General features: G+C 35.1%; 1 protein-coding gene and 1 long non-coding RNA gene across 3 annotated transcripts; one reads left to right on the top strand and one right to left on the bottom strand.

Moving 5' to 3' along the window:
* The first annotated feature begins 459 nt into the window (after positions 1 to 459).
* LOC147844439 (uncharacterized) lies at positions 460 to 6116 on the top strand. 2 transcript variants are annotated; one of them, XR_015491904.1, is made up of 2 exons: positions 460 to 2271; positions 2589 to 6116. It is a non-coding gene; the product is annotated as an uncharacterized LOC147844439 (long non-coding RNA). The 2 variants fall into 2 exon arrangements; XR_015491905.1 differs by having other exon boundaries at positions 1776 to 2271; positions 3129 to 6116.
* nrgna (neurogranin (protein kinase C substrate, RC3) a) lies at positions 5869 to 16373 on the bottom strand. Its single transcript, NM_001302620.1, is given in 3 exon segments — positions 5869 to 6416; positions 9299 to 9445; positions 16221 to 16373. Coding segments are annotated over 3 exon segments (183 nt in total). The 5' UTR covers positions 16236 to 16373; the 3' UTR covers positions 5869 to 6395.
* Positions 16374 to 18505: the final 2132 nt, after the last annotated feature.

Here is an 18505-nt window from a genome sequence, read left to right as displayed (position 1 = left end):
TCAACTGTACAGCATGTCTTTGGACTGTTGGGGAAACTGAAGCACCTGAAGGAAACCCACGCGAATGCAGGGAGAACATGCAAACTCCACACAGAAATGCCAACTGAGCCGAGGCTCGAATCAGCAACCCAGCGACCTTCTTGCTGTGAGGCGACAGCCTACTGCGCCACAGCGTCGCCAAAATGTTAATTATTCACCTTATTAATAATGTTCAACTCATGTCTTTATCCTACTATATAATTAGTAATTTTATAATAATTTTATTTATGCCAGTGATTAGTCCCGTGGAGCAGAGGACCTATTGACCACCTCTGTACACGCTGCTCTCTGGTATAGGAAAGGCTTACTTCTCCACTCCAGCCATCTCAACCTCCAATGAAAGTGCTTTTTTTTAGCAGGATCCTGAGCTTATGCCAGAAAACATAGATATGCTGATATTTATTTTCTTTTTTTTTTTTTAATAAAATCCCAGCACAGTCTCAGTTTTAGTTTGTTTATATTAATGAGTCTTTAGTTTCTATTCTTCTTCTTTTTTTAAATTAGTTTTTAAAAAAGCTATTTAGTTATGGCATTATTTTGCAAAAAAAAGTGCAGCATTTTGGAACAAATGAAAGGGCTCTTGTTCACCTTAAATTTGTTTCATGACTAAATCGTGAATCGTGAGATTAGTATCATGAATCGTAGTGTGAGTAAGGTGAATCATTACACCCCTAATATTGAGGAATGTTGGAAATCTGTTACCATTGACATCCATACTAATTGTTTCCTTAATACGAAAGTCAATGGTTACTTACAGGTTATTAGCTTTCTTCAAATCACTCTTCTTCAAAATGTCCCCCCTAACCGCCCTAATCTGTTACATGTGCAATTAATATAGCTAAAAAGATCAGAATTTTTAATATGAATAATTTACAGTTAAAAGCTTTGGCAGTTCATTTTCGACCTTTTTACATTATATAATTCTACCCACTTTTCAGCTTTTTAAATCGCATTGTATGCCTTTTACACATGCATGGCTCGCAGCAGTCTTGCCACTGCTCCATATTAACTGCTTCTTGTCACTGAGGAGGCCGTGTAAATGTAATAAAAAACTCTGTCAAGGGAAAGGGCAGGAAGAGATAATTACAACACGCTCTACTTTCCCCTTTCCATTGTGAGTTGTGTACTGTAATTAAAACATGAGTTCTAGAGGAACTCTTTCATTGCCAGACAAAGAGCAGTCTGTGGGAAGACTGGGATGTCAACTAAATAACCTACTGGTAAAATTCCTCTTTGACCAGGGTATATTAAAAATAAACAAAACAGAAGAAGTGTCAGGGTTTGGCTGATGTTTTAGTTAGACCCTGCTGGTAGATGTCGGAACTAAAATGACATGCGAAAAAAACGAGAAAAAAAAAGATAGGTGTATTCTGACTCAATATTTGTTGTCGTTTAAACATGTAATTTAAGTATTTATATAATATGTTGTAGTGTAGGTTACAGCAGTGCTGTAATTATAAGAGATAACAGCATGCTGCTTTAAAAAACATAGGCTATCCGCTTCAACAAAATCTAAACCGGAAAAGCTATAATCTAAAACGAGATGACTTGTTCCATGACCCCACAGAGGATGCACAAATTTTGGAAAACTGAAAGGATGGATAATGTGATAAGTTTTTAAATGGGCACAAACTAACAAAAGCTATTTGGACTAGATTTTGTGTTGGGGAGAGTGGGGAACTCTTTTAGCAGTTTCTTCAGATACTTGAAGACGTTGTTTTTTTTTTTTTTTTTTTCGTGGAAACCCATTATTTTAATATATTAAACCCACATTTATCAGATACCCAGCAACAATGCTATAACGTGTACTGTACATACACTTGCCGGCCACTTTATTAGGTACACCAATCCAACTGCTCGTTGACACTAATTTCTAATCAGCCCATCACATAGCAGCAACTCAGTGCATTGTAGACATGGTCAAGACAATCTGCTGCAGTTCAAACAGAGCATCAGAAAGAGAATGAAAGGTGATTTCGGTGACTTTGAATGTGGCATGGTTGTTAGTGTTGGAGAATATCCAGACTGGTTCGAGATAGAAATGCAACAGTAACTCAAATAATCACGCTTTACAACCGAGGTATGCAGAAGAGCATCTCTGAAGGAACAATACGTCCAACCTTGAGGTAGCAGAAGACCACACCAGGTGCCACTCCTGTCAGCTAAGAACAGGAAACGTCCAAGTTATGTACATAACCCACGTTCCCCGAATAGGGAACTAAGACTTTGGGAGTGCTTTAGACGACCAATCTTTTCGGAAGATATAAAAACGGGCCGACTAATATAGCCCTAATTGGCTCATCAGTTTCAGCTGTGGAGCTAAACTCCGCCAATTCAATTGGCATTTCATTGGCCCGTTTTTATATCTTCAGAAAAGATTGGTCATCTAAAGCACTCCCAAAGTCTGTTTATACAGACACACGTCATAGTTCCCATATGAAGGGGAACTGAGACTACAATTCACACAGGCTCACCAAAATTGGACAATATAAGATTTAAAAAATGATGCCTGGTCTGATGAGTCTCGGCTTCCACTGTGACATTCGGAGGGTATAGGCTCAAAATTTGGCATCAACAATATGAAAGCATGGATCCATCCTGCCTTGTATCAACAGTTTAGGCTGCTGCTGGTGGTGTAATGGTGTTGAAATATTTTCTTGGAACACTTTGGACCCATTATTACCAATTTAGCATGGTGTCAACACCACGGCCTATCTGAGTATTGTTGCTGACCATGTCAATATATTTATGACCACAGTTTACCCATCTTAGCGACTTCAGCAGGATAGTGTGCCATGTCATAAAGCACAAATCATCTCAGACTGGTTTCTTGAACATGAAATGAGTTTACTATACTCAAATTGCCTCCACAGTCACCAGATCTCAATCCAGTAAAGCACCTTTGGCATGTGGTGGAAAAGGAGCCAACAAATCTGCAGCAAATGCATGATGCTATTTTGTCAATATAGACCAAAATCTCTGAGGAATATTTCCAGTAGCTTGTTGAATCGACGAAGGATTTAGGCAGCTTTGAAGGCAAAAGGAGGTCCAACCTGGCACTAGCATGGTTTACCTAATAAGGTGACCAGTGTATAAAAGCACATCTTTTATGATCACATTTTAATTTTCATGACTCATTTGTGGAAACTGCTGTTGTGTAATGTTTTCGAATGCTTAATTACATGTTATGTACCTACATATTTATATATGTATGCATAATACATATTTTAATTACCCGTGTATTATTGTATTCAGTGCATGATAATATAGGTAACAATTTCCTGTCACAACTCATGCTATTAACAAAGCTTTACTATTAGCTTAACAAACTACTAATTAGTTGATTATTAATAGTTAGTAGGGTTTAGGTATTGGGTTGAATTGGGGATGTAGATGATGACTATACTTTATAACTACTAATAAACAGTGAATATCTTAATAATGGGCAGGTATATACTAAGCTAGTAGTTATTAGCATGAATTGTGACTTAAACATAAGTGTTACCATAATATATGTGGAATTGTAATAAGTTACGTTGTAGCTGCTCCACGTCTCCATTCTCCTCTATATATTGTACTATTTTTCATGTTGTTTTATTTTTAAATATAAAATAAATGAGAAACACTTTTCAGATGTAACTGTTCTTTTGTTACTATTAATTTAAAATGCAACTGCAGTATTTTTGTTTTAGTGATGTATTCTGTTACTCCTCATCCTAGGTCATTTATCTCCATTGTATGCAAGCAAAACCTACAGTACATTATTTCTTCTGTTACAATACAAAACATACGATTGAATTGTAATATTTGTATGGATATTTCCTTTAAGCATTTTCTTTTAAAATGGCACATTTCAGATTTTTCTCTGGTTTCCTGTACCAGTAAAGTAACCTCAAGTGAAATGAACTGCAATACCAACAGAGCTTTCTACAGGTGTTATAAACCTCCTTATTTAAAGCATCAAGCAATAGGGCACGGACTCAGTCCACTGACATTTACATTACATTTAGCTGCATGCATTTGAAGGATGCTTTTATCCAAAGTGACTTAAAGCACATCTGCGCTATATGTTTTATCAGTATGTGACCTTAGCACTGTTAATGCCATGCACGAGGGAAAATGTTGTATTGTACAACAGATGATCTGATACAATTGAGCAGGTACAGAAACACAAATGCACCACAAAGATTCGCAGAGGAAGCACAACATGCAAGGAGTGCGTTTGAGTAAATCCATTTTTAATGAGCATATGTGCTATTTGAAGGCTACAGTCTCACTGTTTGAAAGATTGATTAAGCTGTGGGAATACTTGACTGAATCACATGTCTCAGTAACATGCTGTCTGGAAAAAATGCACTGAATTCTCTGTGTACTGCACAACTTGCTTATGTGCAATTGATTAAAAACATATCTGAGCTGCAATTAAAGGGGTAGTTTCAAAGGGGTGTTTCGCTGCTCATTGCGTGTGAAACAATCAACAACCAATGAGAGTGTCTGTAAACTTAAGAAAGCCGATTGGCAGAAAATATTGTTGAGGGCTAATAGTTAAACGTGACTTTTACTTCCGTATGGTGACTAATGTTAATGTTAATGCCGGATCAATTAAAATAAATACTGAACAAATACCAGGAATATCTGACATTTTCCAGAACATGATCCGGCAAATTTAAGCACTGGCTACAGGTTTCCAACATTCTTCAAAATATCTTGTTTGTGTTCTACAGAAGAAAGAAACTAGTGAAACAAGTTAGATGGACAATAAATGAAAGAAATGTCGTTATTGTGGTGATATTTTTGGAAGCACTTTACTTTAAGGGGTACATAAGACTATCATGAAACCTTTATAATTATGACAAGATACATCAAAAATATGAATGATATTTTATGGATGCTTATGACAAATTTCATTATGTGTCATCTGCCCAGTTATGCCATTTTAATTGCAAAGGTGACATTGTTTGAAATGCCTTTGCTTTGAAAATTTGACAGTAACAAATATACAATCTGTCTTTGTCTTCATGAAAACTTGACATTATTCGGACAGCATAAAAGTATCATTAATATTTTTCTTGACCTTGAAAGATTACATATGTTTTTGTAAGATGGATTCTGAGGGAGCAGGTTTGAGGGCCTGCGTGCAAGGGACAGTATCATTTATCCAATGTAATGCAAATTATAAGTGCTAGGCACATCAGGTCTGATTGCATATGTGTGAAAGGCATATTGTTAGTTCCAAACATTGTTTAACCGCAGGATACTTTTATGCAAAGCCCAAAAAACAAGATTTGTGAACTAAACCTGTAATGGCAGTTTAGTTTTCAGTAATAATCACTGCCCACTAAATTGTGTATTTAACTGAGTGCTAGCTTCAGTAGTACAGAGACTGTTCAATGAATGCCACAGCGATGGTGAGTTCTTAATAAAGCATTTTGCTTTGAAAATACCCCAAAATCCTCCTGGTTTTGTCTCCTCTTCAAATTCACAATAATCTTAGTTCCTGTGGTACAAATTGATTTAGTCATTAAAATGCCATTAAATATTAATTATGCTGTATAACATTATTTGAAAGAGTAATGACACTTTCACTGAGATATTGCAATGACAAAAATATTCTTTCACTGAAAAAGTGATCAGAAAACTATTCATAACACAGTTATAATGGTTTTGTGACCATCATGTTTATGACAGATTTATGACAAGTTATGGTGTCTTGGTAACTCTTATGAGTTTACTTCTTATGAACACCCCCTTTAAGCAGTGTGGTACCACATATTCATTACCTTCAACACTGAAATGCCAATAATAAGTAATCAAGTGAACACAAAGCAATATGTGGAACTTAATTAGCTTTATTAAACAGGCATAAACAAAATTTATGCTAGAAAAAACATCAACATCCAGTAAATGCATACTTGTGTATTTGTAAGATTCAGTACAGCCAAAGAAGTAAAGCACAACTTCAAACAAATCAACAAATCTCCAGACAGAGTATTTGGCTCGCCTTGCTTGAAGCAACAAGAAGAAGAAGAAGAAGAAGAAAAAGAAGAAGAAGAAGAAGAAGAAGAGGAAGAAGAAAACTCTTCAGGATTCGAAAGCAGACAGATCACAAACAGGTTTCTATCATAAAATGAATCGCTAATGTCATGCTGTGAATCCGTTTCAAGTTAGAAACAGCCAATCAGATGCTAAAGGAAGAAGAGGAATGTGTGAGTGAGTCTGCTAGTCGGGTGGCAAACTCTGCATGTAGATGTACATTAATGCTTTCATATCATACACTGAAGGGTTCTTTATAAACAAAAGAGCTCTGGTTATTGCAGTGATGTGCTATTGGGCGGTCGTGATGGTGCTCTTCTTAGCTACTTCGGCTCGCGTTGTTTCTGAAACAGATGACACATGTGTTTTTTTGTTTTAAACATATCCCTGAAAAATGAAAGGCTGGCATTTACAAATGACTGTGTTTTGTTGCTGACTTGCTGAGAAATGATTAAATCCCAACTTAAATGCATTTCTTAACAGCCTAATCAAATTCAGTTAAATAGCTTTGGTTTGAGTCAGACGTTAGGAGCATTACCATACACAGGCAATCTAACGGAGAAGGGTGCTTACATGACATTAACGGGGTACCATCTGTATTATTGCTTAGCAACAAGCAATTAAGGCGGTATTGCTAGGATACCATTTTAACCATACTGAAGTCTGCTGGGAAAATGCAGATTCCAGGATTGTGGAGAGTTTGTGAAAGCAGCCGTGCCAAAGAATCTGGCTATTGTTGCTAAATATAAAGATTGATTAGGATCTGCTTTAATTTGCTAGGAGTGACACTTTCAGATGTATATTAAACCTGAAATGGGATAATGAAGGGGTGCTTAACAATTACACTAGCAGTATTTTTTTTCATTTTGTTTTTTTAAATGGTGACTCTTTTGTGCTGTAATAAAGGTATAAAGTGGTATAATGCATTTACTTTAGATTGATTCAATGATACTACATCATATTTTTTACTTAAATACATTTTTGATTGATATTTTTAAGTTGGCTATTTTTTGAGTGTACTTACTGGGAATGTACAAATGGGGGATGCTATAATTGAAAATTAAAACCTGATGACAGGCCATTGAGTTATTGACAATAAGCGCATAACCAATTTGGTAATGTGCTTAGAGTATAAAGCAGATTTGAAGAAGATTTAATCATTGATGTGTTATGAATCATTTGCATGTGCAATCAGTGCATATAACCTGTAAATCATTTCTAATTTAATTTAAAAGTTAATTTCATTTATAAATGTTATTTTAAATATATGGAATAATGTTTGAAAGCTGGAGTAAAAAAAACAAAGGTAAATAGACAATTCAGATTTTTTCAACATTGGCTCATTCTGAAAACGTAGCCCTATAAACATTTATGGAGATCGTGAATTATGTAGCCATAAGTGGGTATGGCTGCATTTCGTCTTTAAAACGAACTCTACAGGGTGGTATGATGCTGTTCCTTTTCTCTCTTACAAGCTGACCAATTACCTCCATATGGTTCAAGTTCAGTGAAGAACAGTTCCTGAAAGCAGGTAGGACAAAAACAAAAGCTAAAAAATCAAATAAACAAGTAAATAATAGGGTGAAAGTCAGACCAGGGCTTTTATTTTTCTGGATTGATTTCTCTTGGGTTTGGGGAAGGTGGTTGGCGCTGGTCAATCTGTGCTTTATAAAACACTACCAATTAGTCAGTCAGTCGACAGTGGCCTTTGGTGGATTTACAAGAGAACAGCAGGCGTGGTAGTCACTAGCGAGAAAAATTTGAAATCTCAAAAACGTACACAGTGGTCTTTGGTGGATTTGCAAAAACTGCAAAACGTAGTTTTCTTGGATGTATTTTGTTCTGTCCAGAAATTTATATAGGGGTACGTTATCAAAATGAGCCTGAGTTTTCTGAGTTTCTCATAATTTCTTCTGTTCATAAAGTTTCTATTTTACAGTTTTAAACTTGCAGTGGTGAGTTTATATACAGTTGATGACAAAGTTATTAACCTCCATGTGAAATCTATTCTTTTTTCAAATATTTCAAATAATACACGTATAATAACTCGTTCCATAAAACAGCACTAGGGAAATGTTTGAAAAATATTTAAAAATTCTCAGCAGGACTAATTTGTTTTTAACAGTATAAAAATTAAAAATTGTTGTAAAAAATATAAAATCACAATAAGAAGAAATATTAAGAATTAACATGTAAATCCAACGCAGGCTTATTCTGAAAACGTACCCCTGTATACATTTTGTTTTCGCGCATCCACCAGAGGCCGCTGTGTATAATTTCAGATCTTAAATTTCTCTCACGAGTGCCATTCTCATTTCGTGTGGGGGTGGGGTGGTTTGTGATATAGATGAAACTAATGACTGAAGGGGGGTGAGATGAGGAGGTGTGGGATGGAGGCGGGGACGTGTGAATTGGCAGATCGGCATAATAAGGTGCCGGATCAGATTTTAGAATATTTAAAAGCGCCGACTGAACCACTCACCAACTTCCCTAAAGCCAACAGACAGTTTTAAAAAGTAATACAAAATAAGAAGCCCTCGTCTGATTTTTACCACATTTTCAGATTTTACCACACTCTCACACTGTTCTTTTCTTCATTTATTTTTTGGCTTCTGTTATTATCTTACCCACCTTCTGGAACCGTTCTTCACAGCACTCGAACCTCATCATCATGGTCAACTCCTCGCACAAACTGGTAACAGTGGGAAAGCAGTCCATATGGAGGTAAGCGGTCAGCTATTAAGCACGAAAAGGAACAGCATCATACTGCCCCGTAGTGTTTATTTTAAAGACGAAATGTAGCCATACATACTGCTGGCTACATAATGCGTAATTTCCAAGAAATGTATATAGGTCTACGTTTTCAGAATGAGTCTGTGTTGTGTAAATCTCCGAATTTTGACATAAATTGTGAGGTTTAAAAAAAAAATTGTAAAAAAAAGAAAAAATACTAAAATAAATTAAAATAAAAAATAATTACTTATTATGTTTATCCTAGCTTTTATTAATTTTTTAGTTTTACATTTATAAGTAACTGAACAGTTTTTTAAAGCTTCCGTTATAGATTCATATTCTTAATTATTTAAACAAAAACATGTAATACTGTTGTCTAGCATTTTATTTTTAGGATCACCAACCAATAACAATCCTGTTCCTGGTCTTGTTTGTAGTATTCCTAAAGTCACCCATGGCTAATGTATTTTGATGTACTGTCCATGCTGCTAACCTCTTCTCTAGGCTTGTCATCCTTCATTTTCTTCCTGGTCATGTGACCTCGGAAACCAGCTTGAATCTTAGCGGCAGCTTTGTTTGCAGCTGGGTCATCAAGGGGAATGTCCATGATGTCCTCGTCCTGTGGCTGACTGCATCCTTCCTGCAATTCAGATCAAACCAATAAAACACAGGCAGCCATTTTAGCTGTGACTACATGGCGGAAGAACAGTAACAGATCTGTGTCAAGATGTACAGTACACTAAAGTGTCAACAAACTTTCGCACTCTATAAAATCCCACAAGGGCAATCTGTATCAAGAACATCATGTGTAAAATGCGACAGATTGGAGAGCAGAATTCACCAAAAGGAACCAAGTGATGTCCTGCAAGAATGGTTAATGGTTCCTCTGTTTACTGGATAATGACAGAAAGACTTTAAAGCAGTTTGTTAATATTCAATGAGGTGTAATACAGTTGAGGTAAGAATTATTAGCCCTCCTGAATTATTAGCCACCTGTAAACATTTTCCCCCAACAGAAAGACTTTTTTTTATCACATATCTAATCATAATAGTTTAATAGTTAATTTCTAATAACTGATTTATCTTCGCCATGATGATAGTATAAAATATTTTACTAGAAATGTTTCTAGATTCTAGTATTCAGCTTAAAGTCACATTTAACGGCTTAACTAGGTTACAAGTTATGGTAATTAGGCAAATCTTTGTAAAATGATGGGTTGTTTTGTAGCCTTTGAACCTTTGAAACTAAATATTGCTTAAGGGGGCTAATAATATTGACCTTAAAATCATTTCTAAAATTTTAAGCAGTTTTCATTCTAGCCAACATAAAAAGAATGAAGACTTTTTTCCAGAAGAAAAAATATGATAGGAAATACTGTGAAAAATTTGTTGCTCTATTTGGGCTAATAATTTTGACTTCACTGTATGTATTAATCACAACAACTGGCGTAGTAGATGGGCGTTCATACATATAAAGGATTCACTTCCTCAAAGTCCCAAGCTTTCCTTGCATCTTCCTACTCTCCCAATCCACCTTTTCTTGCAATTTTATTTAATGCCCAGAATTCCGATTTGACCAGTTTTGCTTATTTCGGTATTTTTCTTAAGCAACAACTCACGTTTTAAAAAAAGTAAAAACATTTTTTATTCATTAATTTTCCCTCAGCTTAGTCCCTTTATTCATCAGGGGTCGCCACAGCAGAGTGAATCGCCAACTTATCCAGCAAATGAATTATGCTGTGCATGGCCTTCCAGCTGCAACCCAGTACTGGGAAACTTTATTAAACACATCCACTACGGCCAATTTAGTTTATTCAATTCACCTATTGTGCATGTCTTTAAACTATGGGGAAAACCAGAGCCCCAGAGGAAACCCACGACAACACGGGAGAACATGCAAACTCCACACAGAAATGCCAACTGGATTGTATGGATTGTTCACTTTGATTTAATGACCATTATAAATACTATAAACCATTACATCCCAAACATAAAATATGTTTCAGTTTTATATAATTCATACATGAACAAAACCAAATTTGAAATAAGAACTGCAAAATCAGGGGTGACATGGTGGCTCAGTGGTTAGCACTGTCGCCTCACAGCAAGATTTTTTGCTTTAATGCCAAAAGTCATAAGCATGTTCCATGAAGATATTTAGTAAATGTTCTACATCAAAACTAATCTTTTAGGCAATAAGCTGTGAATGAGCAATGAGCTTAGGCAATGAGCTGAGAATATAATTTGACTTTCATTTTTAGTTATTTATATCTTATACTCTGGGACAAGATGGTGGCTCAGTGGTTAGCACTGTCACCTCAAAGAAAAAAGGTTGCTGGTTTGAGTAACGGCTGGGACAGTTGGCATTTTCGTGTGGACTTTGCATGTTCCCCCTGTGTTTGTGTTTGCGCTATGACTGAACTGAATAAACTAAACAGGCTGTAGTGTATGACTGTTTGTGTGTGAGAATGAGTGAGTATGGGTGTTTCCCAGAACTGGTATGCAGCGGAAAGGGCATCCCCTCTGTAAAACACATGCTGGACAAGTTGGCGGTTCATTTCGCTGTTCAATTCATTTCTGTGGCGACCCCTGATGAATAAAGGAACTAAGCCGCAGGATAATGAATGGATAAATGAACTGCAAAATCACTTCCTATTTGGTCTCTCATTATAAAGTTAAGCTGTTTTATTAAATAACAGAAAAAAAATTGAATAACGTCTTGCTCTTATTTACATGACCAGAAACAAAGGGAATGGCCTATTTTTTAACTGTTTTCAAATGTTGTTAATTATAAAAAAAAAAAAAAAAAATCAGTCATTGTACATTTTAGTTTCACTGTCATTCGTTTAATCAAGTTGATTGACCACAATAAACCAGAACAGGATTTCCCAAACTTGAAGAAGTAGGAAAACAGTGCAGGTGTCATTTTGATTTTAATGTATTTTTATTTGTAAAACCGATTAAAAATGTTATGGCAGTCAATTCTTTTAATGAGAAATTAACTAAAGAAGACTATATGACAAGGCACTCATATACACTGTGAGGGGCTCTTGCGGGGGGATAATGCACTTTGTGATAAACCGCTGATCACAAGTGAACATTTGAGGCATTTGAGGCAATTTTAATGGGGTCTAAAACATTTTGACCCCTTTTTTTTAAACAAATTGCTTTTGTATTGTTTTATAAAACCCCCAAAAAGGCTCTTTAACTGCTTTAGGGGCCTTTCGCAAATCACATATGGCATAGGGCTAGGCCAGGGATGTCCAAACTTGGTCCTGGAGGGCCGGTGTCCTGATTTCAGCTTCAACTTGCCTCAACACATCTGCAAGGATGTTTCTATAAAGCCTGATAAGAGCTTGATTAGCTAGCCCAGGTGTGTCTGATTGGGGTCGGAACTAAACTTCGCAGGACACCGGCCCTCCAGGACCGAGTTTGGGTACCCCTGGGCTGGGCGATTAAATTTTTTAATTTTAACTTATTTGATTTTTTTGCCCTCATAGTTCACTGACAGGTTTGTACAGTAAGTATGCTTTTTTAAAAGTTGGGTGCATTACAATATTTGAAAATAATTAAAGCACACACACACTATCTAATATCTTTGATTCTTTATTAAACATCAAAGCTAATAACTGAAATTAAAACACATTGCCTCGTCACTGCTACCAAACCAACCAATCACAACGCTAGCGCTATGCATCAATGTGATGTGTAGTTACATTTTTTTTAAAGATACGCGGGCATGCAATGGCTGTGCCTGACCATATGCATGTGCTTGGCTGAAGTATAATATCAGATCAATATAATAAGTCTAAATTAACCCTAACAGAGCGGGGTCATGTGACTCCACATGTGGCAGAGATAGTAAATGAAAAAATTGACCATGAAAAATTTGATCGATTATAGGTTCTGAATGTCGATTTCGATTACTTTTTGATTAATCACCCAGCCCTAATATCGCATCTAAAATTATGTAAAAAACAAGAGGCATATCGGTGCCTTCACCAACATACTTATAAAGTCATGTTCCCCAGAGCATTTCACATTTCATAATTATGCATGCATGCCGCACATCTCCATTTGAAATAAAAACTTGCACACTAAAGACGCAATATGTGAATACACTTCACTGTGTTGTGCTCAATCACACGGTTTACAATTGAAATTGTCTTTGCCATACACATCCTTTTCATTTGCATTTTTGCTCACTTATAATCTAGGTAATATAGATCAATTTATTCCATACTTGTGCATCGTAATAACTGCTTCTGTGTAATTGATGTACAATAAGACAAAAGGTTTGATGGAATCAGAAGAACACAAATCCCAGAAGACACATTCAAATGCACGTTAATACCAGGCAAAAAAGTGTGATCAAATCAATGAAATTGCAGATGGAAACAGGGCCTAGAGGTGATTCTTCTGATAGAACATACAGTAACTGTTTTACAAGCATGTACAACAGTACTAAAATGAGATTTTAACAGAAACGTTGAGTCAAACCAAAATAATCGAGTGTGTTGGTTCATCTAAAGATTGTGTGGAATCTTTTCACTTTTAAAGTGTTGTTTGCTGGGGTGAATAATGGTGAAGTATTGTCACAGTCATGTCAGAACATAAGGTCAGCACCTTATGGTCAGCACTTCCTAAGGATCTGTTTAAAGGTACTATTATCATCTAGTTTTTGCTGGGGGTTCTATTAAAATATTCTATTGGGAGTAACAGTATGACGGTTTGAGGTTTTGACATCGGCAACTGTGCTTTTCAGGCACCCTGTATGGGTCATTTTTGAACAAGGTATGATTTACTCATTCATTCATTTATTTTCTTGTCAGCTTAGTCCCTTTATTAACCCGGGGTCACCACAGCGGAATGAACCGCCAACTTATCCAGCACGTTTTTACGCAGCGGATGCCCTTCCAGCCGCAACCCATCTCTGGGAAAGGTATGATTTACTCTTTCCTTAAAATTCCTTGTATATTTAAAAAATATTTTTTAAATACATGCTTTTGCTATTACTGCTTCATGCTGTAATGAAGCAACTGTAAGTTGCAAGACAAAAAAAAAAAGAACACTGTACTGTAATTATTGGTACAGTGCTTAGCATATATAAGTACACCCCTCACAAATCTGTATTTTAAATTCATATTTTTAATAGGAGGCTATACAATATTATATTTGTGCATATACAATAGATTAGTCAGTACTGAAGCCAAATCCAGAGCTTATCTAACAAAATAACTTACCAGTCTAAAAAGTAGAACAGCCAAATTTATGTGTTATGGAAAAATATATTAAATACAAATTTAAAAAAAGAGGAAAATTTTGTAGGTTGTAATTTATTTTTGCAATATTTTTTATTTATTTAATTGTTTTATCTTTCAATTTCTAAATACGTTTGGTGACTAAAACATTATTTTAATAATGTATCTATTTAATAAATCTGTTTTGTTTCAATGGACCAAAATACATGGCCTAAATTTACAGAGAAATGGAAAAAAAAAACATTCATTTTCAAAATGGGGTGTACTTAATTATTCTGAGCACTGTATCATTTGTCCCAAAAATGAAAATTATGTCATCATTTACTCACCCTGATGTTATTCTAAACATTAAATCGGATAGTTTGGGTCATCTATATGCACAATAAGTAACTAAATTTGTTTTTTTCTCAAAATAAGAAAGGTTTAAAAAGAAGAATTTTAAGAATTTCAACAGTACCCAAACAGTTACCAACAATCTTCAAAATATTATCTTTTATATTTAGAACAACACAACAGGGATTTGTCTTTGAAATTTACATTTAATATCATTATCTTTTCTTTCTCACAAACTTCTGTCTCTTTGATTAGAAATCCTTAAAATCTAAAGGTAAACTATCATGTTTAAGGGAACACATATATTTTTTGGTTTGATTATCTTTGATTCATTTATTCTCCTCATCCAGTGGGACTCAATGTTGGTGGTCCCTAGCGAGCCTTAAGTTTCCGACAGCTCGACTAAATTTCCATGCCTGCTGGGGGTGCATCACTTTCAAGGGACTAAATCTGAAAGCAGTCAAAGCTTTGCAGACTAACAGTGCGAAGATCCAGCTGAGCGGGGTGGAAGCCTGACGTACCTCTGGAGGTTTCAGCACTATTACATGGGCATAAACAAAGATATGTTGCACAAAAAAAAAAACAAGGGTTCACTGTGATCATTCCACACAAAGCCCTTTGTGTGCCAGTATCTTCATGGTCTGTGATTTGTGAGATTTGAACACCAAAGATCAGCGATAGTAATCTGAATGTATTTCTAGAAACAGAGATTATATGGGTGCTTATCCTAATACCAATCATCAATCAAGGAACATCTTGTGTGAACTTAACTTGTGAGTATGTCTCATCGGAAAGACGGCCCATCAATTTGCAACATGCAAATGACCATCTGTCTCATCAGTCACAGCCACATCTTCGAATTATATGCGGATAATTGCTGTTTCCAGAAACTTCAGAACCCTCCCACAAACACACAACTCAAGCCCACGCACTTGTGTAACAAAGCGACTGCTTGTAGTCCTGCTGTACATAGAGATACAGTAAATCAAATCAGGGAGGGAAACAATTTTGCCAACTTTGTTGCTTTCAGTATCTGTTTAATCATTTTGATCAATGCAATGTGAAAATGGAGGCACAGTGCTTGTGTTTGAGTTTGTAAAAATGAACTGATCAAGCATTCAAACAGTCTATCTTTAGACACAGACATGTCACTTCTGAAAATCAGCTCTTATGACCAGACGTCAAATCAGTGACCCTTCTCATCAAACACAACTGCACACACAGCACATCCCCGTCACACACATTTCAGACCTGGCTGTGAATATATAAACAGTTTTAAAACCAAGACATACTACAAACTGTAAATCTGTTTTAATAAATCAATCTGTTTAAGTTGTCCTTCTGCAATAACATTGATACAACTTAAACATGATTAAAATCCACCTCCCCACCTTCACCAGCTTCTCTTTTAAATCCTCTTGTCAACATTCACTTAGATAATGGTTGGTTTTAGCTGATTAATCTGACTAGATAATTATAATGTTTTTTTTTTTTTTTTTTGGTCTCACGTTTTTAATTATTTATTTCTTAATGTAATTTGATGGCCAGCAGTTCCGTAATCCTAAAATAATAACTCAATTTAAGTTGGTTTATAGCTTTCGCTGAATTATTGTTGACATTTATTGTTCATTTTACTGTATGGATATGAGAAACTGCTGAAGAATATATACAAAAAAAAAAAAAAAAAATTCACGAATATAGCAAACTTTATGGCATATCACTTGATTTTATGACGCTGTCATTAGTACCCAAATAGCTCAGTGCATAATTCATAAGTTTTTGTTTATAAGCTGTACAAATACAAACACGGACTTCACTTACGTTTCGACAGTCCATAGCGATTGGAGACGACAGCTTTGTGAAGTTTGAAGCTTGTTGTCCAGTAAAACTATGAGTGAAGAATATCTCGATGAAGATGTGCCTCTCTCTCTTTCAGAGTGTGTTGAGCTCTGTGAGTGTGTTCTCCAACTGTCTGCAGATGATGAGCGCTTCAGCTGAATAGACCAATCAGAGCGCGCGACACACTCCACTTCACGCCTTTCTTCATATCTCAAATCGATTGTTATGGTTTGGCTAAACATCGTTTAATTATTTCACAAAAAGCAAAAAATATCCCAACTTTATTAAGACGCTCTTATTTCTCCAGCTCTAAATAAATATTTAAGGTTCTTAAGGAATTTCACGAGAAAATCATGAAACAATTCTAATATACTTATTTTTTTTTAAATCAAGTCAACAACAGCAAATTATGTTTGAGTTAATTTTTTGTGGTAATTATATTGTTTACCACTGATGTTCATCAGTACTGTAGCAGTATGGTAGCAGATTTAAATATATACAACTTAATATTAGTTTATTCATATAATGCCAATGCAGCTTTCGCAGAGACTTATATGGCAACAATACACAGGTAATTAAAATATGTATTATGCATAAATATATAAATATCTAGGTAAATAACATGTAATTAAGCATTCAAAAACATTACATATGTATTATATAACAAATGAGTTTTTACAGTTTCCACAAATGAGTCCTGTTAATTAAAATTTAATCATAAAACATGTACTTATTTACACTAAACTCTTTATTAGGTACAACTTACTAGTACCAGGTTGGACCCCCTTTTGCCTTCTGAACTGCCTTAATCCTTTGTGGCATATATTTAAAAGGTACTGGAAATATTCCTCAGAGATTTTGGTCCATAACAACAAGATAACATCACACAGGTTTGTCGGCTGCATATCCTTAATGCAAATCTCTCATTCCACCACATCCCAAAGGTGCTTTATTGGATTGAAATCTGCTGACTGTGGAGGCCATTTGAGTACAGGGATCTCATTGTTATGTTTAAGAAATCAGTCTAAGATGATTCACGCTTTATGACATGGCACATGCTCCTGCTGGAAGTAGCCATCAGAAGACTAGTACATGACTAGTGGTCATAAAGGGATGGACATGGTCAGCAACAATGGCTGTGGCATTGACACGATGCTCAATTGGTACTAATAGGCCAAAAGTGTGCCAAGAAAATATCCCACACACCATTACATCACCACCACCACCAGCCTTAATTGTTGATACAAGGCAGGATGGATCCATGCTTTCATGTTGCTGATGCCAAATTCTAACCCTACACTGCAAAAAAATGCTTCTCTTCGATTTTTTGTCTTGTTTCTACAAATATCTAAAAGTTCTCAAATCAAGAAGCATTTTCTAGACAAGCAAAACATAATGTCTTGTTTTAAGAAATAATATGCCAAAATGAAGCATGTTTCTCCTTAAATAAAGCAAAATTATCTGCCAATGAGGTAAGCAAAATAATCTTATCACAAATTGAAAAACAATTATTTTGCTTACCCCATTGGCAGATTATTTTGCTTGATTTGAGGAAAACTCACTTAATTTTGGCATATTATTTCTGAAAACAAGACAATATGTTTTGCTTGTCTAACCAGGCAACGTTTTTCCAATCTTCTATTGTCCAATTTTGGTAAGTCTGTGCCAATTGTAGCCTCAGATTCCTGTTCTTAGTTGACAGCCCAGGTGAAAAGAAAGTGTACTTAAGTTGTATTTTTTTTTACGTAATTATCATATTTTAATTGTACTGTACTGGGTGAATTTAAATTGTTATTTTGGAAAAACTTCAAGCATATTAATTGCTATTTTATTTACACTTAAGATTACCTTTTAAGCTATTTGAAATATGGTATAACATACTTTGTTGTGTTAAAATGGACATACTTTAACTACAATTAAAGTATACTTTTAAAACTGTATTTTACTTAAAGTATATTTAAATTATATATTTGAAATAAATTTAAAGCATATTTTAACACAGTTGAAGTATTTTTTAGGTTTAGATAAAGTGTATTTTTAAATATTTTGAAATACAGGATAAAGCACATGCTCATTGCAGTATTTAAAATATGTTTTATTATTTTATAAAACAATTACAAAAAACATGCAAATACTTTAAACACACTCAAATTGGCACCGTTTTGCAATGTTCTTATACAAAGTAAATACATACTTTAGAAAGAATAAAATGAGTATGTTCTCTTTAAGTGAAGTTTAATTTTAAACTAATTTTGAGAGGAGCATGT

The sequence above is a fragment of the Danio rerio genome, chromosome 5, assembly GCF_052040795.2.
Source record: "Danio rerio strain M-AB ecotype USA chromosome 5, GRCz13ab, whole genome shotgun sequence".
NCBI classification, from domain to species: domain Eukaryota; kingdom Metazoa; phylum Chordata; class Actinopteri; order Cypriniformes; family Danionidae; genus Danio; species Danio rerio.
This window is presented reverse-complemented; position numbering and strand designations above follow the sequence as displayed.